At 42.0% G+C, this 23,487-nt stretch overlaps 1 protein-coding gene and 1 non-coding gene across 2 annotated transcripts in view; one reads left to right on the top strand and one right to left on the bottom strand.

Moving 5' to 3' along the window:
* ALDH9A1 (aldehyde dehydrogenase 9 family member A1) overlaps positions 1–23,249 on the bottom strand; it is a 29,097-nt gene extending 5,848 nt beyond the window's left edge. Inside the window, exons 1-8 of the mRNA XM_055587206.1 lie at positions 23,024–23,249; positions 20,966–21,111; positions 10,426–10,555; positions 9,490–9,624; positions 7,967–8,163; positions 7,173–7,313; positions 3,748–3,936; positions 3,429–3,516 (exon numbers count right to left, since the gene is read on the bottom strand). Coding sequence (XP_055443181.1) covers positions 3,429–3,516; positions 3,748–3,936; positions 7,173–7,313; positions 7,967–8,163; positions 9,490–9,624; positions 10,426–10,555; positions 20,966–21,111; positions 23,024–23,210 — 1,213 coding nt within the window. The 5' untranslated portion in view covers positions 23,211–23,249. The remainder of the gene's footprint in view (positions 1–3,428; positions 3,517–3,747; positions 3,937–7,172; positions 7,314–7,966; positions 8,164–9,489; positions 9,625–10,425; positions 10,556–20,965; positions 21,112–23,023) is intronic.
* Positions 6,292–6,364, top strand: TRNAG-GCC (transfer RNA glycine (anticodon GCC)). The gene has a single exon. It is a non-coding gene; the product is annotated as a tRNA-Gly (tRNA).
* Positions 23,250–23,487: the final 238 nt, after the last annotated feature.

Below are 23,487 nucleotides of genomic sequence, written 5' to 3'. Positions count from 1 at the left end.
TCATCATAAAGACATAGTTAGGGCTTCCCTGATGGCTCAGATGGTAAAGAATCTGCCTGCAACACAGGAGACCCGAGTTTAATCCCTGGGTCGGGATGGTCCCCTGGAGAAGGGAATGGCTCCCCATGCCAGTATTCTTGCCTGGAAAATTCCATGCACAGAGGAGCCTGGTGGGCTACAGTTCATGGTGTCTGAGAATCGGACACAACTGAGCAACTAACACTCTCACTTTTCAAGGACATAGATAATGAGGTGGACAAGGATATATGTACAAGGACTTCCATCACAACACTCCTGTGACAATGAAAACAAGAAGCAACAAGCAAGGCATCCAAAATCAATGGGATGGTCATGTGAACAAAACACATCCCAATGATGAACTTCCATGAAGCCGCGAAAAGTAATGTTTTTGAAGAAAATTTAATAAGCAAATGCTTATGATGAACAGTCACTGAAAAAAATACAAACTGTACATATCATCCCAATTTCTGTTAAAATGTCATACAAGATTAACATCTTTTACACTTTTTCACTTTTTCTTAATAATTGTGATAGAAGGAGAAACAGTATTTTTAAAGAGAAAATACAATGTAAAAACATAAACAGAAATAACTGAACGGGTGTTCAGTTAATATGAAAATGTACTTAAGTGATTAATTCCATAAAATGATTAAATTCACACTTGACTGTTTAAAATACACATGTATACCTAAAGAAGCTCAAATATTTAGATGTGCAACAATGAACCCCAGTGACCTTCAAGAGAATGGTGCTTTTATCTCACTGTGGCTGAGAGACAGCTCATCTCAGTGCTGGCAACCACTTCAAGGAGTGAGATATGCGTCCGTAAGGCTGTGTGATATATGTAAATGCTGAGGCAGGAAAACAGCCTTAGAGCCCTACTATAAATACCAGCTTTACACCAGCCAAAGCTAAAAACCAATGACTCACATATCTATAAAGATGAGGACTCCAAAATCTCCTCAGAGATAGATCAGAGCTTGTATATACAAAGTAAAAACAGCTCTTTGCTCCTCTGTATGTTACAGTGTGCTTTGGGGACACGGAAATTATCTACAAAGGTATATTCAATAATTTTAGGTGGTGATTAAGGATAGTTTGAAAGTGAAGTGAAAGTGAAGTCGCTCAGTTGTGTGCAACTCTTTGCAACCCCATGGACTGCAGCCTACCAGGCTCCTCCGTCCATGGGATTTTCCAGGCAAGAGTACTGGAGTGGGGTGCCATTGCCTTCTCCGCAAGGATAGTTTATTATGATCTAAATCTCTGAGAACTGCTAATCTATGTACCATTTTTAGGGAAAGTGTTAGTCAGAATAGTAAATGATTCAAGACAGTTCATTACCCAACTGTCCCAGAATACAGTTCGTCTCACACAGGCTGATAACAGAGTGTGGCGCTGTGTGCGGTATGCTCTACACCAGAGTCAAGAGATGAGGGGATAAAGCAGCAGCTCGTATGTGAGAAAAGAGAGGTCCCTGCACTGTACTTTAGCCCCAAATCTAGTAAATGAATCTAAATATTGAGCCTGTGGAGTCAGTCTCAAACTTTAATGTGCACAAAAACAAACTGAGAACTTTCTTTCCCTTTTGAACTTTGTATTTTGGAGTATAGCTGATTAACGATGCTGTGCAGTTCCAGGTGGAGAGCGAAAGGACTCGACCACACATGTACATGTATCCATTCTCCCAAAATGCATGTCTTGAGGTTCTAGCCCCTCAGAGTTACATTTGGGGGTCTAGGGCAGAGGCCAGAAATCTGCCTCGACTAGTTTTCCAAGCGATACTGACACTGTGGACTACAAATCGGGCTTTCAGAATCACTAGGATGAAGTGGAGGTAGTTAGCTCCCTGTTCTTTGCATAGGTTCACAGCTTAAAAAAAATTTTTTTTTCCTAATTGCAAAATACACATTCTCAATTTAAGTCTGTTGTAGTGAGAGGGATCAACCTAGAACTTGTTACACAGAGTGAAGTAAGTCAGAAAGAGGAAAACAAATATCATATATTAATGCATATTTATGGAATCTAGAAAAGGTACTGAGGATCCTATTTGCAGGGCAGGAATAGAGGCAGTCATCTTTACCATACAGACTTGCGGATGCAGAGCAAGGGCCGGCAGGAAGGAGAGGGTGGGACGAGTTGGGAGACCAGTGTTGACCCATCATGTGTAAACAGACAGCGAGAGGGGAGCTGCTGTGTAACAGGGAGGTAAGCCGGGGCTCTGTGATGGCCAAGATGGGTGGGGTGGGGGCGTGGGAAGGAGGCTCAAGAGGGAGGGCACGTATCTATACTTATAGCTGATTCACACTGTATAGCAGAAACCAACACAACACTGTAAAGCAATTATCCTCCAACTAAAAATAAACAAACAAACATAATGTACAGAAAATCTGTAATATTCAGCAATGCATGAAGTTTAACAAAAATCACCTTTACTCCAAGCATCTAGAGAAATAAACCCACTATCAATATTATGATGCATGTTCTCTGCTCCTTCTTTGTCCCATGCACATATCTGGTTTTTCAGATTTGGGATAATACCACATACACTATTGTTTAACCTATATTTGCTCTTTAAAAACATAATGTAAGTCTTCTCTCTTCTTTAACAGCTACAAGGTAACTCATGGTATGGATGCTAAATGCACAGCCTTTAAGCCTCAGTAGTTGCTTTTCTAGCAAGGGCTACAGGTTAAACTACATCAAGTCAAATACCAAGTGTTGACAAGTGGCACCGCTATCAACCTCAGGGACAAAAGTCAGCTGAATCTATCTTCAAGAGAAGGTGTAAGGCATTATACTGCATTTTTCCATCTATATATAGATTTTTAGAGCCAAGAAAACTGGCAATATTTTTATAGTAGATACTAACACCACCAACGTCTAAAACAGTGTCCCCCTCAGGCAGGAGGGGAGGAGACGGATGAGAACAGCAGGATGACCACACACTTGATTGTCCAAACCTGGAGACTATTCAGGCTGAAAGGAAATGCTAACAATTACTATATCAGTTAAGTTTTAATATTAGTATACTGTCTGACAAACTGGTTTTATTATATTGATGATCTAAAAGTTCAAAGTAAAACACACTCTTTACCAAGTTGCTTGAGAAAAGAAATTCATTACTTAAGTTTTAATCAAACATGAATTTTCATTTTTGGGGGCGCCTTGCTTCTAGAACAACAGGTGTGTACCTAGTTAAGTCCCAGGTAACTGATAACATCATCCAAGAAGAGGACGGGCAAACAGGAGGCTTCCGAGGCGACAGAGAACTTCTACTTCTTACATCTGAGGAGCGGGGACACACACTTCCGACCCTTGCCTTACACCATATGTACAGTTTATAAATTTTTTTTTTCTATCTAACATTTAATTCAAACTGTTTAAAAGCAAACAAGAAGAGGACATACTTAACACACAAGGTCTCATGTAATACCCATCCTTTAATTTGGGGTCTTCAGGTACAAAGACGTCTCCACCACATAACACTTTAGCACCCTGCCAAAAAAGAAAGGAAGAATGCGTACTTTATGTTAAACACACAACCTCAATATGCAATTAGCAAATGCTACCTGCGTCCTGAACAAATGGACACTTAGTCACTCTACTGCAAGTACAATGCAGAATACAGCTCCCAGACGGACATGACCACAGGGAAGGGCGCAGAGCAAGTAACCCAGGAGGAATTACCCTTCCCCTCATCTCGCTGCATCTCTACTTGTTTCTTACCTGCTCCTTTGCCACTTTAACAAACCCAAGGACTCGCTCCAGATGTGGTCGGTTGATGAGGGGACCCATCCTTGTATCTTCCAGAAGGGGATCTCCAATTTTTATCCTTTGGGTCTGTTTCACCACTTCCTCTGTAAATTGATCAAGAATTTCCTTTTGCACAAATACCCTTGTACCATTACAACAAACCTAAAAAACAGACACAAATTATATGTAAGTAAGAGGTAAAAAGCTTACCCAGTGGCTCAGCAGTAAAGAATCTGTATGCAATGCAGGAGACACAGGAGACACGGATTCAATCCCTGGGTCAGGAAGATCCCCTGGAGGAGGAAATGGCAACTCATTCCAGTATTCTTGCCTGGTGGGGTACAGTCCATGTGGTCACAAAGAGTCAGACGTGACTGAGCATACCACAAAGGGGAAAAAAGGAAAAAGGAAAAAAATCCAGCAGCTTTAAATTGAAAAGAAACAGGGAACTTCCTGGTGGTCCAATGGTTAAGGCTCTGTGCTCCCAATTCAGGGACACAGGTTCCATCCCTGGTCGGGGAACTAGATCCCACATGCAGCAGCCAAAAAAAAAAAAAATTATAATTAAAGAAACAGTATACTGTCTTTAAAAGTTAGTTCCATTTCTAAAAAATTATCACCATACTGAACAGGATCACACATGTAATTGAAAGCATTCTACCCTACACACAAACTCTCTGCCCCTTGAAATAAAAGTTAAGCCTTTTTGTTTAAATTTCCTTAAGGCAATTAATAGATCTACATGACTCATAAGACTTCTCCTATTTTCTCACTTCAGGTGCTTAATTTGGTTGTATATTTTGAGAACAGGAGGTTAAGAGTAGAAGGAATTGAAGAGTAGAAACAGATCAAGAACTGAGATCTGAAGTCTAATAAAAATCTAGAGCATTTCATAGTCAATGTTTGTCTTTAAAATCACAAATAATGAGGAATGCCCTGGTAGTCCAGTGGTTAGGACCCCATTTCACTGCGGGGCCCCAGGTTCAATCTCTGGTCAGGAAACTAAGTAAGATTCTACATCCTGTGTGGTGCAGCCAAAAAAATAAAATAATAAATTTAAAAATAAGATCTCAATTTAAAATAAAGTGAATATCATAACCATATTGAAGGGGGTGGTGAAAGAAGAACTGACCCATTAATTTCTGAACACAGATTTTAACTATATACCCTTAGGCTAAAACCAAAAAGAACTATAGAAAGAACGTTGCAAGCTAGTCAGAAGGTTTGTTTTTCACAGTAATGCAAGTACAAATATAAAACTATTATAAACATATTCTAGGACTGAGCAGTTACATGTATTGTGAGTAATGGATGCTAAATGTTTCACTATCAGAGAAGGAAATTATGAACATGGAAGGGAGGAGGCTAAAATAAACCTTGCAACACTGGAATGATTGGAAATATCTGTATAAACTTATAGTTATTAATATAGACAGATATAAATACATGTATGTGTGCTTACATACACATATGCCAAATATCAATATGTATTTCCTGGCTCTGGACTCTTGAGAGGACATAGAAGCGAAAATGCTCCAGCAGAAACAAGTACATCTGGCACCCAGATCTTCCTTTCTAAAAACCGTTTACCATTAAATGGAACCAAGTCTTCTTAGAGAAATAGCTCAGTCCAGAGTTCCACCACAGAAAGCACAAGATGTGTTTAGAACACCTTGCTATGCCACGAAGTAAAACAGCACTCAAAGAATAATGGGGACATATCAAAAAGCCACAGAAAGAGGCTCCCGCCAGCAGAATCTTCAATTATTTGAGCATCAAAATAAATAGTAATAGTAACTCACAGAATGAGGTAAGAATCCATGGGTTCATGCTGATGAAAGTAAATGAATGAAAAACAAACTATGGAGACGGGGAAAAAGTTATTTCTTTCAATAGGCAGTAAACTAAATAAATGCAGAAGGAATAACAGAACTGGAAAATCACCACTTGGTGACCACCAGAAAAAGATGTTCTAGGGGACATCAAAGGGTACTAAAACCAGTAGATCCAAGTTTGATAAGGAACAAGGTAGTCTCACTTGATCTCCTACAAGACACTCATTAACCTCAAAGGAAAAAACAGCAACTTCAAGATAAAGACCCACCTTAAGTGGGTGATCAAAGTCAGTGACACCACTGTAAAATACCATTTTTTGCCAAAAATCCATAAACTAAATCCAATTAAAAAAAAAAAACAACAACTAAACAGACTCAAAATGAGGAACATTTTACAAAATAAATGGGTTGATTCTTCTAAAATGTCAAGGTACTGAAAGATCAGAATGACTTTAGAACTATTCCAGATTAAATGAGATTAAAGAGACACCACAAGTAAATGCAACACATCTTCCTGGATTAGATCTTGAACCAGCAAAAAAGAAGCTGTTTCTAAAAGGACATTAGTCAAACAAATGCAGAAATCTGAATAAGGGTTATGATTGAATAACAGTACTACATTAACACCAAGTTACGGAGTCTGCTAACCATATTGTGCTTATTTAAGAGAAGGCAATAGGCTTCCCTGGTGGCTCAGAGTGGTAAAGCATCTGTTTGCCATGCAGGAGACCCAGGTTCGATCCCTGGGTTGGGAAGATCCCCTGGAAAAGGAAATGGCAGCCCACTCCAGTACTCTTGCCTGGAAAATCCCATGGACGGAGGAGCCTGGTAGGCTACAGTCCATGGGGTCGCAAAGAGTTGGACACGACTGAGCGACTTCACTTTCACTTTTTTTGAGAAAATACACATATGAATGGAGAGGTTACGGATCTTCTGTCTGCAACTTTCAAACAGTTCAGAAAAATATAGTAACATGCATATGCATGCACAGACAGTAAGTGAAAAGTCAAAGTGTTAGCTGCTCAGTCATGTCCAACTGTTTACAACCCCAGGGACCGTAGCCCACAAAGATCCTCTGCCATGGCATTCTCCACAAGAATACTGGAGTGGGTTGCCATTCCTTTGTCCAGGGGGTCTTCCTGATCCAGGGATTGAACCCAGGTCTCCTGTATTGCAGGCAGATTCTTTATTGTCTGAACCATCAGGGAAACCCATGAAAAGATAGACAGAATGGTAAATGTGATAAAATGTTAACATTGAAGAACCTGGTTCAAAGGTATATGAGAATTCTTTGTATTATCTGTGCAACTTTTCTGTAAGTCTGAAATTATTTCAAAATAACAAGCTTTAAAACAAGCTGTGGGAGGTTCAAAAGGGAGGGGATATGTGTATACCTATGGCTGATGCATGTTGAGGTTTGACAGAAAACAACAGAATCCTGTAAAGCAATTATCCTTCAAATTAAAACATAAATAAATTAAAAAAAACCAAAAAACAAAAAAACATGCTGTGACATGAAAGGTGAAGACTCCCGCTAACCCTCTTCCAGGGTCAGGTACACACCTCGCCTTGCGTAAGGAAGTTGGCCATCAGCGCCCCCTTCACAGCATTCTTCATGTCACAGTCTGAGAAGATGATAAGTGGAGACTTGCCTCCGAGTTCCAGGGTGACAGGTTTGATTCCTTTAGCAGACATCTCCATGATCTTACAGAACAAGAACAAAAGCATCGAGTTTAACACTAAAGAGATTACATGCTAGGTAACTAGACCGTGACCCTGAAAAGTCATGTTGAACTACATGTGACCTGCAGCCTTGTTCTCAATATACTCTGTCCTTAGTCTCCTTGAAGTAGTCTTTTTCAGAACACTGAAGAGAATCTACAGAACTGCATATTCGTAAGAGGGAGTTCATTTAAGACAACCTGTCAATTCATCTGTCATGGGCAGAAATTCTTTTGTATTGCTCTAACTGTGTTCCAGGCTGACAGAACTCAGAGCACAAATTAAGGTCAAAACGATGAATCTGAACAAACTGGGAAAACACCCTTTATTCAGAAGCGGCAGCTACAGATGAGGTAAGTCACTGAAGGATACGAGTGGCAGCCCAGGGTCTGACCTCCCAGACACAGGCAGAAGACGACTCCCGTCCCCAGCGGGCCTAACACACCGAGCTGCTCTAACTACTCCTTCACACTTCTCAAGTACACTTCAGACCTTGGCCCAATAATCCGTACAGCCTCCCTGCCAATACAAGCTGGGTAAAATCAGAGGCTAAGCCTCCTACACACGCTCTGGGGAGGCCTGACAGAGCCACACCGAGATGTCATAACCAGATGCCCCTACTGATTCACTCTCACCTTTGAGCCGGTGGGCACGCTTCCAGTGAAGGAGACTTTGGCCACATCACGATGCTGACACAGGAACTGGCCTGTGGCAGCCCCTCCCTGCACCACGTTGAAGAGCCCAGGAGGGACTCCAGCCTCAGTATAGATTTCAGCCAGCAGCAACACGGACACCGGCGTGAAGGGAGAAGGTTTAAAGACCATGGCGTTACCTGCATTATCGAGACAAAAACACAGAAAGATTTTTTAAGACTGAAGATCCTCTGAAGACAGGACAAGGAGGACACATCAAGAACAACTCCAGTTGAGAAACACTGTATGACATCCCTTATATGTGGAGTCTAAAAAAAATGATACAAATGAACTTATTTATAAAATAACAGATACAGACTCACAGACTTAGAAAACTAACTTATGGTTGCCAGTGGGGAAGGATGGAGGGCAGGGATAGTTAGGGAGTTTGGGATCAACATGTACACATGCTGTATTTCAAACTGATAACCAACAAGACCCTACTGCAGAGCACACAGAACTCTACTCAATGCTATGCAGCAGCCTGGATGGGAGGGGAGACTGGGGTAGAATGGATACACGTATATGTGATTGGCTGAGTCCCTTCACTGTTCACCTGAAACTGTCACAACATTGTTAATCAGCTATACGCAATATAAAATTAAAAATGAAAAAAAACAACTGGAATTGCTTTCTGTTCCCCATCAAATGCTAGGCCAAAAATTAGTAAGAAGTAAACCTATCTTGTTCTTCCCTCCTTAGTTTCTCTCATGAAACAGACCAAGCCACACACTTGCAATGTCTCAACCAGTAATACCTTATATATCTACAGCTTTTCACATATATTAACCTCATTTAACATTTGCAACAGCAGTATGAAATAGGTATGACTAGACCCATTTTATAAAAGCTGAAACTGAAGATAAGAAAGGTTAATTAATTTGATGACAGTCTGCAAGGCTAGTAACTTAATTCTATTTCTCCTCGATCACAGAGAAATGGGCAAAACGAACATGAGGCAGCAACAAGGAAAAAGCTGCATTTCAATACAACGTCTTAATACTAGAGCTCTTTTAACCTGAGAGTTTTTTCTAAGACATAATGTCTTCTTTTCCCACAGATTCTTCTCTTTAAATAGTGCAAGAAATCTTTTTGTTAATCAACCAAAGCTTCTCTAATGGAAACCTTGCCTTTCATTTCTCTTAAGACACAAATGAAGTTTGTCTTCTGCTTCCTAAATGAAGTGAAATTCCCAAGTGCTACCTGCTACACAGAAATTGATGCTCAGAATTCTTGTCCATAAAGGAAGAGAACTTTCAAGTGCACAAATCTAATTCACTTGACAGTAAAAATAATAATAATAATAAAATCTTCAAAACCAAAATTAACTTTCTTCCTTCCCATAACAAAAATAAATAAAAATGGGAATAATGTATAACCTCAAAGCTCCCTAGGGGGCAGGGCAGGGGTGAAATCATGCCAGGGAGAAAGGGCAGCTCACAGGCAGAAGAATAATCCTTACTTACCACAAGCCAGAGCTGGAGCCGACTTCCAGCAGGCGATCTGAAAGGGGTAGTTCCATGCTCCTATTCCAACACACACCCCTAGTGGTTCCCTTCTGGTGTAACCAAAGGATCCACCCGGGAGCTGGATGTGTTCGCCTAAGGGGACAGAGAGGGTAGAGAACAGTGTAGGCCACCTGCCCCAAGAGTCCGCCAGCGCCTGGACTCACTCTGGACTCCAGCCAGACCACTCACCCCCAGCCACTGGGCTCTGGTCTTTTGTTCATTCTAGGTATTCGTACACTGCTTCTGCATGTTCTCTCCATGTGAAGAATCCTTATTATCCTTCAAGCTAACGTTCATTCAACTCAATATAATCCTCTAAAAATTTACCAAGCATCCACCACATAACTCAGAGGAAATGGAACAGAAATGGGGAGAGACTTGGCAGCTAAACAGTCCCAGGACCCTGAACCTCAGCCTTCTCACCCTCACTGACCTCCTGGGCCTGGCCAACCCAGCCAACATGTGAACTGATGGACACTTCCTAGACAGTAAAAGAAAATTTTTTGCTGAGTAAGTAAAACTAATAAATATGATGCACTCACTGAGTCTTGCAAGAACTGGTTTTTGCACAACCTTGTCTATGCCTCAGCTACAAGGTTAGGGGCTTTATATACTGGGCTGGGCAAAAAGTTTATTCAGGTTTTTCCATACAATGTTATGGAAAAACTACAACCCAATACATCATCTCATCCAATCCCTCTAATAACCAATAAGATAGGCACGATCTCCCGTTTAAATAAAGATAAGTAATTCTCAGTGACACCCAAGTAGAGAGCATTAAGTCCAAGATTTTAACTCAGGTCTGTCTTAATTCCAAAACCTGTACCCTACTCCACCAGGCTCTGCTCCCTTGCTTCCTGTAAGCTGGTCACAGAAGGCAAGGTGTGGGCTTACCAGCCATGGATCCCGCCAAGCCTGCATAGTACTCCAGGCACTGCCAGGAAGTGTCAATGTCCCAGCGGGCCTCAAAGATGGACTTCCCATTGTTGACAGTCTCCATAGTGGCAATTTCATCCCTCCGTTCCTTTGGGCAAAGCAGAGAACTAGACTGAAGACAAATCACCATACACCTCAACATATTCAACAATCAAAACAGAATACATTGCCTAATTTTTCAAAATAGAAACAGCTTGAACTTCCAAAAGAAAGGAATGGCTGGACATCTGGAAGAGATAAAAGTTGTTGCTAAACAGCACCCTGTCCTACCCATCAAGTAACTGTCACAGATACAAGACCAACACCTCATTCCAAGATTAGTTAGAAAAGGACTGTTCTGAGAAATATTATATATGTACACCTGCACCAAATATGTAGATATTTGTGCATCAGGTTTTCCTGGTGGCTCAGACAGTAAAGAATCTGCCTGCAATACAGGACACCCGAGTTCGATCCTTGGGTCAGGAAGATCCCCTGGAGAAGCGAACAGAAACCCACTTCAGTATTCTTGCCTGGAGAATTCCATGGACAGAGGAGCCTGGAGGACTGCAGTCCATGGGGTCGCCAAGAGTCGGACAAGACTGAGTGACTAACACACTGCATGTATACAGTAAGAACAAAGAGTCCTTAGGAGAACTGTACAAAACAGCCAGATACACATCAACACAAATGGGTTTAATTCACCCAAAGAAATGCAGCATGCCAAAATCACAAGATAATTATTTTCTAATGCTCATTATTCATCACTTGTCTTTTCAAATTCTGTTTCCAGATGTGGTTTACACAACTTAAAGGTACTACAGATGGCCCAAAAATGAACAAAAAGATCTTGGAAATCAGACCTGAAAAAATAAATAATGTCCCCAAAGGAGATGAAAAACTTGAATACGGGGGTTTCCCTGGTGGCTCAGTGGTTACTACAAAAGTAATTGCAATTTTGGACTGTGCATTTTAAATCATTGTAACTAGGCTCAAATACATCTTTATTAATCAAAATAGGAACAATATGACAATCAACACATTTTTGCCAACAAGAAATAAGTTTGTTTATTCTTGTAGCATAAAAATCCATGCTTCAGGATTCAACAAACTCCTGGAAAGCATTTTCTGCTTCCTGCTGGTTATGAAGCCATTTTCCCTGCAAAAAGTTGTCAAGACGCTTGAAGACGTGGTCGTCAGTTGGCAAGAGGTCAGGTGGAATACGGCAGATGAAGCAAAACTTTGTAGCCCAATTCTCTCAATTTGTGAAGCTTGTACAACTTTTGGTTGTACAATGTGCAGTCAGGCATTGTGGTGGAGAACTGGGCCCTTTCTGTTGACCAATACTGGCTGCAGGCATTGAAGTTTTCAGTGTATCTCATCAACTTGCTGGGCATACTTCTCAGATGTAATAGTTTTGCCAGGATTTAGAAAGCTATAATGGATCAGACCAGCAGCAGACCACCTAACAATGACCATGACCTTTTTTTGGTGCAAATTTGGCTTTGGGAAGTGCTCTGGAGCTTCTTCTTGGTCCAACCACAGCGCTGGTTGCTGCTGGTTGTCATATAAAATCCACTTTTCATTGCACATCACATCCTGATCAAGAAATGGTTTGTTGTTGCACAGAATATGGGAGGACAACACTTCAAAACAACGATTTTCTAAATTTTTGGTTAGCTCATGAGGCACCCACTCATCAAGTGTTTTCACCTTTCCAATTTGCTTCAAACGCCAAATGATCATAGAATGATCAACTCTGAGTTCTTGTGCAATTTCTCGTGTAGTTGTAAGAGGATCAGCTTCGATAATAGCTCTTAATTGGTCATTGTCAACTTCTGATGGCCGGCCACTATGCTCCTCATCCTCAAGACTCTCATCTCCTTTGCAAACCCTCTTGAACCACTGCTGCACTGTATATTCATTAGCAGTTCCTGGGCCAAACACATCGTTGCAAGCTGTCTGCACTCCTTTATGACCCATTTTGAATGCTAATAAAAAAGTCATTCGAATTTGCTTTTTGTCTAACATCATTTCTATAGTCTAAAATAAATACAAAATAAACAGCAAGCAACAAGTCATTAGCAAAAAAAAGAGAAATGCGCATTAAAATGATGTATAACATAACCACATTTAAGAACGTAATCAGGATCAAATGGCAAAGTTCAACAATGCAAAACTGCAATTACTTTGGCACCAATCTGTGTCTCCTAGACACAGGTTCGATCCCTGATCTGGGAAGATGCCACATGAAGCAACTAAGCCTATGCGCCACAACTATTGACCTATGGTCCAGAGCTGGGGAGCTGGAACTACTGCATCCACGTGCCACAACCACTGAAGCCCATGTGCTCTAGAGCCCATGCTCGGCAACAAGAGGAGCCACTGAAATGAGAAGACGGCATGCTGCAACGCAGAGTAGCCCCTGCTCACCCCAACTAGAGCAAAGTGCTCATGGCAACAAAGACGTAGCACAGCCAAAAATAAATAAAATTATTTTGAAAATCTGAATATGTAAGAAATAGGTATTTGCTATTACAGATCTGATTTTAATTAAAAAAACAATGTGGTCAAAATCTGTACATAAAACATGAATTGAACAATTGACAAGAAAGATGCATCTCTTACTAAAAGTGACAATCAGAATGGCTGACCAGAAGCAAAATGAAATGGCAACAGAAATTAATACAAGTGTCTAACATAAGAGCTACCAAGTACAGATCTCAGAAAGCACGGAAGGATGAAACACAGGAAACGGCACTTTGATAATAATTGGACATGGTCTATTTCTACAAAGACCAGAGGTATGAAGTGCTTTGATTCGTTCATTCCACATTTGTTGGATTCCAGAAAAGATGACAGAGTAGGCCTTGAGCTCAGCTCCTTTCATGAAAACACCAAAATCACAACTAACTGCTGAACAGCCATCAACAAGAAAGACCAAAACCTCCCAAAAAAAGCTATTCTGCATCCAAAGACAAAGAAGAAGTCAACAAGATGGTGGGGGGTGGTACACTGCTAATCTAGTCAAATCCACACTCACCAGGTAGGTGACCCACAAATTGGAAGATAATTATATTGCAGAGGTTCTCCCACAGGAGAGTTCTGAGCCCCACATCAGGCACCCCAGCCTGGAAGACTGGCATCAGGAGGAGGAGCCCCCAGAGCATTTGGCTTTGAAGACCAGCGGGTCTTAATTATAGGGACTCCACAGGAGTGGAAGAGATAAAAACTTCACTCTAGGAGGATGCACAGAAGATCTCATGCACACCAGAACCCCAGGAAAAAGCAGCGAGTGATTCCATAGGAGTCTGGGTCAGACCTACCTGCTGGTCTCCGAGTGTGTCCTGAGAAGGTGGAGGGTGGCTGGCTTTGGTTTACAGTGGGGACAAGGACATCAGTGGCAGAGGAACCACAGAATACTCACTGGCATGAGCTCTCCTGAAGGCTGATATTTTGGCACCAAGACCTGGCTCCCCCAACAGCCTAAAGGCCCCAGTGCTGGGATGCCTTGGGCCAAACAACCAACAGGGTGGAAACACAGCCCCATCCACCAGCAGACAGGCTGCCTAAAGTCTTCTTAAAGACTAAAGCCACGTCTAGACTCATCGCTTGACACGGCCCTGCCCACCCAGACCCACATACCAGTAGGCAGGAACCAGCCCCTCCCTCCAGGAAGCCTGCAAAAGCCTCTAAACCAGCCTCATCCATGCGGCAGCAGATACCAGGAACAAGAGGAATAACTCCCCTGCGGCCTACAGGATGGAGACCACAAACACAGAGAGTTAGACAGAGGAGACAGCAGAGAAACACGTTCCAGATGAAGTAACAGGAGAAAACCCCAGAACAACAACCAAGTGAAGTGGAGCTAGACAATCATTTCACACTCTTTACTAAGAAAAAGGACAGATCCAGTCTCTTCCTTCAAGGAGCTCACTTCTTAAAAAGGAAGTTAGTAAGTGCTAAACAAAATTCTGCAATTACTGAATAGACATGTTTCTTCAGAAAGGATTTGTTTACATCCAAACACAGTCTAAATTAAATTGCCTTTCAAACCAACAATTTACCTTCTCTTTCCTGATTCTATACTCGCCAAAACAACTTTTTAACAATTAATTAATTTTTCCCAGTTACTGATACTAGAAAGAGGGTACCTAGGAAGACAACAGCCATTAGTTCTGATGTAACAGTTCTTGAATTAAAAGACACTCCTAGGAAGGAAAGTTATGACCAATCTAGATAGCATATTGAAAAGCAGAGACATTACTTTGCCAACAAAGGTCCGTCTAGTCAAGGCTGTGGTTTTTCCAGTAGTCATGAATGGATGTAAGAGTTGGACTATGAAGAAAGCTGAGTGCCAAAGAATTGATGCTTTTGAACTGTGGTGTTGGAGAAGACTCTTGAGAGTCCCTTGGACTGCAAGGAGATCCAACCAGTCCATTCTAAAGGAGATCAGCCCTGGGTGTTCTTTGGAAGGAATGATGCTAAAGCTGAAACTCTAGTACTTTGGCCACCTCATGCAAAGAGTTGACTCATTGGAAAAGACTCTGATGCTGGGAGGAATTGGGGGCAGGAGGAGAAGGGGACGACAGAGGATGAGATGGCTGGATGGCATCACTGACTCGATGGACATGAGTTTGAGTGAACTCCAGGAGTTGGTGATGGACAGGGAGGCCTGGCATGCTGCGATTCATGGGGTCGCAAAGAGTCACACACGACTGAGCGACTGAACTAAACTGAACTGACTGAACAGTTCTTTAACCAGGTGTGAATCATCCCACTTCTTGATGTGTTGAGTATGATCAATGTAAAACACATTTTCAAAAGGCAGGGAACTAGTCCCTAAAGAGGAAGTGGGCACCAGTTCACTAATCAGCATAAACACACTGATAAAATCAGTATGTTACACTTCAAACACATGAAGAAATATTAAACTGAGAAAAGTGAAATGCTGTTGTCTTCCACATTAATACAAGCATGAACAGACAAGAATTAATCTATGACTATTGCTGAAAAGCCTTGGAATATTTACTAAGAAAGAAAGTTTCATTAAGATTTTTTTTTTGGTAAAGAATGGACAGGCAATTAGTTTTGAGGACTGTTTCAAGGTTTCAACTCAAAGAGAAAATTCAATCTATTGGCTGGTCTTTTGAAATTTTTCTTGTCTTATTCCAGCATCCTCTATCCTCATGCAAAAGGTTATTTCTAAAAAGCCATTGTGGGGCCTTTTGACATACCTTGCTGCTGCTACTGCTGCTAACTCGCTTCAGTCATGTCCGACTCTGTGCGATGCCATAGACGGCAGCCCACCAGGCTCCCCCGTCCCTGGGATTGTCCAGGCAAGGACACTGGAGTGGGTTGCCACTTCCTTCTTCAACGCATGGAAGTGAAAAGTGAAAGTGAAGTCGCTCAGTCGTGTCCGACTCTTAGCGACCCCATGGACTGCAGCCTACCAGGCTCCTCCGTCCATGGGAGTCTCCAGGCAAGAGTACTGAAGTGGGGTGCCATTGCCTTCTCCTTACAAGGATCATAAAAAAGACACTGATGAAAACTATCAAGCAGTCCAAGTAAATCTCTAACACTTAATACTGCATTCAGCGAAATGGGATTCCTTCTCCCTCCTGGGATAAGGAGGGCAGAAGGGAAAGGGGAAAACAATGTAAGCTTCCTGCCCCTACTAGCTACAAGAGCCACCATAAAACAAAACTGTCCCCCATGACAATGCACTGCGATGAGCATCTCTTGGGAAGCATGTGCTTTATACCTACCCCTATCCCTCTCTCGGCCACCCCGCTTCTCATGTGACCTGACCACAGGGCCGCTGGATGAAAGGGAAGAAGAAAAGCCCCATCCCCCTCCTTCATTTCAAACCGCCAAGCAAGCATTAAGTGTCTAGCTTTTTTATAAGAGAACCACATGAGCAAAGACATGCCCATTCAACTCTAATAAGCCTGAGCCCCTGCTTGCTTCTAGAGGCAGAGCTGAGCAAAAGAACGGCTGAAGGCAAGTGCTTAAGCTACACACATACTCTTTTCTATGTGTAAATAGTGGTAAAATACAATATAGTTTTAAAATACATTTCTCTCCTTTTAAAGCCAAATGACAGCAACTTTCCTAAGGAGGCTCCAACTTAGAAATGATTGGCGCCTACCATTAAGATCTTTGTAATTTTATAAAAAGCATCAAAAAATTCAAAGTGAAAAGGGAAATGTAAGACTAATACACATACCAAAAACTGTTCATTTCACTAGGAGTCCATCGGCTTCCAGCTAAGGTAGAGTAATAGGGATCAGATTTAGGCTCCATCCTCAAGCAGCTAAAAATACCAGATAAAATACACAAAACAACAATTTTTACAAAACAACAATTTTCAGACACTGGACATTGGACAGCTCAGGACAGTGATCCCTGAGAGAAGGAAACAAATGAGGTGGGCCCTACATATGTTCTTGCCTGCTTCCTGGAAAAAGTCTCTATCAGAGAGCCAGTAAGAGGGCCTTAGGTGGGACCCAGCAGATACTCTGAGTTAAGGAAACAGGTTGGGCGTTCAAGGACTATGTGATGCATTCTAGGGATAGGAGAGAAGAGAGCTGCACAGAAGAGTCCCAGGGATCCCCCTTAAGTCTTCATCCGAGAACTGGTCTAGGGATAGGAGAGAAGAGAGCTGCACAGAAGAATCCCAGAGATGCCTCTTAAGTCTTCATCTGAGAACTGGTCTAGGGATAGGAGAGAAGAGAGCTGCACAGGAGAATCCCAGGGATCCCCCTTAAGTCTTCATCTGAGAACTGGTCTAGGGATAGGAGAGAAGACAGCTGCACAGGAGAATCCCAGGGATCCCCCTTAAGTCTTCATCTGAGAACTGGTCTAGGGATAGGAGAGAAGACAGCTGCACAGATGAGTCCCAGAGATCCCCCTTAAGTCTTCATCCGAGAACTGGTCAGTGTGAGGACCCTACCCAAGGCTAGGAAAAAACTAACCAAGAAGGTGAAAAGAAAAAAAAAAAAAAAAATCCCCAGAACTCACACAGGGGCATGAATAGTTCATGTTCCCACCAGCCATGTTAAGAAAAACCTCACTAGTACACAGAGCATCAAGCTAGATATTCAAAAGGGTATTCAATAGTGGGGGAAAATAAGCTGTTCTGATCACACCTAACAAAGCACAGAAACAAGTCTTGCAAGGATCAAACTAATTCCAAGTAACTTCACTGTGTCCCAGAACAAAGCTCATTAATGTTTTAAAGTACAAGAATATTCAGCATCCAACACATAAAATTCACAATGTCTAGTGATAACAAATTACTACACAGGCAAAAGATAGGAAAGTTATATAACATTTAACCAGGAGGAAAAAAAACAGTCTTCCAAAACAGGAAGGTTATATAACACCTAACCAGGAGGAAAAAGTCAATCAATAGAAAGAGATCCAGAGCTGGTAGATGTCACAATTAGTAGATGGGGATATTAAAAGTTATTATTACTATATTCCATGTGTTCAGGAAAGTAGAGGAAAACATGAACATGTTAAGGAGCAACATGGAACAACAACAAAGAAGACTCAAGTTGCACGTCTAGAGATGAAAAATACACCATACGGGATTAACAGCAGATCAGACACTATGGAAGAAAAGGTAGGTGAACTTTACACATAATAATGCAAATTACCCAAAATGAAACACAGAGAGAAAAAACTGGGGAAAAAATGAACAGATTAGCGAGCTGTAGAACAGTTTCAAGTAGCCCAAGTTATATGTAACTGGAGGCTCTGAAGAAGAGGAAATAGAAGAGTGGGGGCAGAAGAAATATCTAAAGAAATAATAGCCATAATTTTTCCAAATGTAACTATATATGTACAAATTCAAGAGAAACACTCCAAACAAAAGAAATATAAAGAAAACTGCATCAAAAGACAGTGAACTTGTTTAAAACTGATGACAAGAAGAAAATCTTAAAAGCAGCCAGAGAGGTACAAAATATTTAATAGAAGGGAGCAAAAATAAGAATGACAGCAGACTTCTCTTCTGAAACAAAACAAGTCAGAAGACAGCAATGCAACATCTTTAAAGCACTGAAAGAAATAACTGTCAATCTAGAATTATTTATCTAGAACTCTTTTTGAAAATGAAAGCAAGGACATCCCTGGTGGTCCGGTGGTAAAGAATCTGCCTGCAATTCAGGGGATATGGCTTTGATCCCTGGCCCAGGAAGATTCCATATGCCTCGGGGCAACTAAGCCCATGCGCCACTCCAGAGCCCACAAGCTTCGAGTACTGAGCCCTAACAACAGCAACAAGCCTGCAAGCCCTAGAGCCCGTGATTGGCAACACAGGCAACCACGGCAATGAGAAGCCCGCACATTGCAAGTACAGGGCAGCCCCTGCCCGCAGCTTCTGCAAGCCCACACAGCAGCAAAGACAGCACAGCCAAAAACAGATATAAGTTTAAAACTGATATAAATCAAGGAATAATGGAAGTGAAATAAAGACTTCAGATGCACAAAAGCTAAAAGAACATCTCTAGCAAATCTGCACTATGAAACATGCTAAGGAAATTTCTTCAAGCAGAAATAAAAATGGCAACATAGAAATCTGGGCCTTCCCAAAGGGATGAAGAACACTAGTTACGTTAAAAATGTGAGTAAATATAAATATTTTTATCTTATAGAAGATAATTGTGTGTAGTTTAAAAATGGAAAGGGCAAGGAACTATAGATCATGATTAAATTCAAAAATCACTGAAAGAAAACAACTAAGGGCTAAACTGTAGGTTGTGGTCAGAGGGTGGGATCTGTTCAGTTATAGAATAATTTCAGGTAAAGGTGGATCCAGGGCTTCCCTGGTGTTTCAGGGCTAAAGAATCTGCCTGCCAACGAAGAAGGTGCAGGTTTGATCATCAGTCCGGAAGGTCCCCTTGAGAAGGAAACGGCAACCCACTCTAGAACTCTGGCCTGGGAAATCCCACGGACAGAGAAGCTGGAGGGCTAAAGTCCATGGGATTGCAAAAAGTCAAACAGGACTTAGTAACTGAACAAAAACAACAACAGCAAAGGTAGATTCAGGCCATGATCATCAGACAAGAACTTTCAAGAAAGACAGTAATATATTTTTGACTGTAAAAAATTATATAAAATATTAAAGAAAACGGAATGAAGAATTTAAAGAAAAAGAAAATTAACATTAGACAGTTGATTTCAGAGCAAAAAAATATAGGTACTACTCAGGATTTTAAAAATAATTTTATAATAATAAAAGAGCCAGTTCTTAAGAAGGTAAAACAAACCAAATGCTTATGCACAAACAAAAGTGAAAGGCAAGTTAGAATAATAAATTATCAGCTTTGAGTTACAACTTTTAATCTACCAAATTAAATATAAATTTTGATAAAAGAAAACACCTTGTTGGGAGAAAATTCTCCGGGAATATTTTGACGTTACTTCATGGTATAGGCTTTCTGCAAAGGCCACCAGCAAGCTGACTGAAAAGCAAAGGCCTTGGAAGGCGGAGACAGCATCTCCCTAAAGACAGATGTCTCTGAAAAGATGTGGAGATAAAAAGCTGTCTACTTCCTGTTCTTGGAGACATCTGCTTACATTGCAGGGTAATAAATCTAGTGATACCTTTCCCCTTAACCTTGGAGATCTGCTCAGTGAGTAACATTTCATTAACCTTAACAAGTAACCTTTCACCAAAGGAGAGAATAGGCAGATGTGCCCCTTATAAGTTGAGTCTCTTAATTTTGGGGTTCCTCTCCTACAGTGCAACCCACTGTATGCAATAGGATAACATCTAGCTCTTACTGCATCACCCCATGGGGACTGGGGCTCAGAAAACTAGTGCTAAAGTATTTTGCTGTGAGTAATAAACTCTCTCTCTCTAATCCAGAAAAGTTTATGTTTCTTGTCAGAATACCCATATAACCTTGCAAGCAGGGTAACTCTCAGACCCCCAGTTTCTGACCTAACACACTGATAAGGAAAAAAGTCATCACAGTCCTACACTGAGAGATATCCCTGGTTTATATTTTGGTGTATATCCTCTGAATTTTCTAATTTTCTGTAAAGACAATCTAGTACTTTTGCCTTTTAAGACTGTAAAAAGCTAAACTTTATTTCATAAGAGGGGAACAGGAATGAATCTATGAAATCTTCTAGGCAACTGAGGCAGAAAATTAACCTGAAAAAGAAAAGTAAACTTCAGAGTCATCAGAGGAAAGAGTAAAAAGGGAACAAGAACATATAGTTAAAAAGAAAAGGAGACAAGCTACAAAGGATACATTATCATTACAACAAAGAAGGAAGAGAAAGCCTGCCCAGGGAGATGTCACAAGAAGCCTAGAGCCAGAAGGAAATCACTGAAGGAAAGCTTGTTGTACATATCAAGGTGAGCATATGGAAATGTTTTTGGATCTCATCAAAAAGGTATCACTTAATAATGCATCAGTCTAATTGCAAATCATCACAAAAAAAAAATCACAGAGCAATGCAAGAGGACTTTTCTGGAAGAGATTAAATGAAAACATACCCTTATTATCCTGGCAGCCTCCAAAAGGATTCGGCAACGCTCCATGCCAGATTTTTGACTCCATATTTTAAAGGCAGCCTTTGCATCCTGAACAGCCAAATTTACTTCCTTTTCTCCTGAACATGTGAAAGTAGCTATCACCCTACCTATAAATACAGGGAAAGTCAGTGTTAATTTCAAATGTTTGACACATATTTTAAATAAAATATTGTGTATCCATTTTCCTTTCAGTGATCCTCTTCCTGTTTTTAAGTATAGTCTGATTTAGTGACTACCCCTCAAGCAACAGCTTATCTGTTAAAGAATCTAATAAAAGTTGAAGACTTTGTCTCTTGCCTAGCACACCTTGTTCTCTGGGGTAAGAACTCCTGCCCTCCTCTATTTCACACTTGGGTTTACTAAGGTTAACTTCCTATCAATTAGTTCACAATGCTCCTTACCAATGTTTCAGAATCTCAGAGGTCTTGCAAAATCAAAGTATTCAGTCTCCTGGGTTATGAACTCTGATTTTAAATCACTTGTCTGTGTTCTATGTAAGTCATATAATGCTACTGATACTTGACGAACATGGTTAATAAATAGAGGATCAAGAAAAGATATTCCTAAAAGCAAGAAAAGTTTTTTCTCAAATATGAGGGAAAAAAATCCCAACCTCTCATTTTCTTCTTGTTTTTGTTGTTTAGTTACGAAGTCACATCTGACTGTTTGTGACCCCATGGACTGTAGCCTGCCAGGCTCCTCTGTCCATGGGATTTTCCAGGCAAGAATACTGGAGTGGGTTGCCACTTCCAACTCCAGGGGATCTTCCAGACCCAGGGATCGAACCCACATCTCTTACATTGGCAGGTGCATTCTTTACCACTGGGCCACCTCGGAAGCCCATTTCATTTTCTTACTTCAATCCTATTCCCTACACTGGGCAAAATATAAAATGATCAGTTTTTCTAGACCCAAATCCTAAGGGTTGTGACTGACACTACTAAAAAGAAATCTCTAGGATGTCAGTTAAGGGTCTTCCCTCCCACAAGAACATTTGGGGCTGTGCTTTTTCCAGAGATTTCACAAACCTGTATTAAAAATTTGAGTAGCCAATTGATAGAGGTAGTGGCTAAGAATCACACACTGTAGGCAGTTAAAATAAAGAGCAATTTTTCTGTCTTTTGCATCAATATGGGAGTGGGAAATCAAGAGGCCTAAAGGAGAGCCTGATGGTGGCTGTGGCCCCTTCCTGCTCTGACAGGTCGCTGCTCTGTGGTTTTCTGTAATCGATCACACCTAAATTCTCCAGTCTCTTGAAATTCAGTTTTATCCGTCTGGGGATATACTATTCAGTTTGCACAAACATTTATATTTCTCTCCTCGCAAACATTAAACCTAGCAAAACAAAACAAAAACAAAAAACCTCTTCCTCATTTGCTTTGTGGTCTTTGGACTTCCCAAGGCCTGGCACAGTGCTTGGCACACATTAAATACTGGATAAAAGCACAATTTTTTATGTCCCTTTCCCAGCTCTGGTTCGTGTCCGGAAATACTTTAACACTAGGGAATGGCAACAAAGTAATCACTCACTCTCATTACAACCATCTGTGCATGCTCCTCCATTTTGGCACAAGTATTTCTTTTCACCCTGTCCTAGAACTCTTCTAAGTGCACCGTTGAAGACATTACTGAGGGCCTACCTTTAAAATTTAATAATTAACACAAAGACACTACCTTACCCACCGGGGCTCTGTGGACTCTGTTCAGGCTGTTGTGAAATTAACCTTGACCCCATCGCGCAACTCACTAGCTGCTCCCCTTTTCTACGACTCCTTCCTGCCCCGGTCCAGAAGCTCTCGTGTTTGCGCAGCATCCTTAGCTGCCTACACAGATAACTTTATACTCTACACCATCACTTACCCGTGCTCAATAAACGTCTGTTCATTGCACTACCCGAAGCTTCAGGAAGTTAGAATAGGTTTCACCCCCTGGGGCGGGGGAGCGTCAGTCCCCGCCACAGCTTCGCCCCTACCCTGGCCCCCTAGACCCGGCCCCAGCGCCGTCCCTCCGACCCGTTACCGGTTGCTGGCTCGAAAGCCTTCTCGGTGCCGGAGGCATCCACTGGTTCCACGCGGGCCCCGCCACGGTAATTGAGCGGCTGCGACACGACAAAGGTGCCAGTGCTCATGGCGGCAATCGGAGTAGAAGCAGGCCTGAGGGCGCGGGAAAGCGTAGACAGTGCAGCCAGGCCAGCTCTGAGAAACATGGGGAGCAGGAGCTGCGGAGAGGGCCAAGCGTGAGGGGCGGGGCCGCGGGGAGGCGGGGCCGCGGGGAGGCGGGGCCGCGGGGAGGCGGGGCCGCGGGGAGGCGGGGCCGCGGGGAGGCGGGGCCGCGGGGAGGCGGGGCCGCGGGGAGGCGGGGCCGCGGGAGGGGCGGGACAAGACGCGGGCTGAGGGAGGGGCGGGACCGAGCGAGGGCCGGGGCAGCGCGGAGGGGCGGGGCCGAGGCAAGACGCGAGCTGAGGGAGGGGCGCGCCCGGACTA

Source organism: Bubalus kerabau, chromosome 6 (genome assembly GCF_029407905.1).
Source record: "Bubalus kerabau isolate K-KA32 ecotype Philippines breed swamp buffalo chromosome 6, PCC_UOA_SB_1v2, whole genome shotgun sequence".
Lineage (NCBI taxonomy): Eukaryota > Metazoa > Chordata > Mammalia > Artiodactyla > Bovidae > Bubalus > Bubalus kerabau.
Note: the sequence above shows the minus strand (reverse complement) of the source record. Positions and strands in the feature narration are given on the sequence as shown.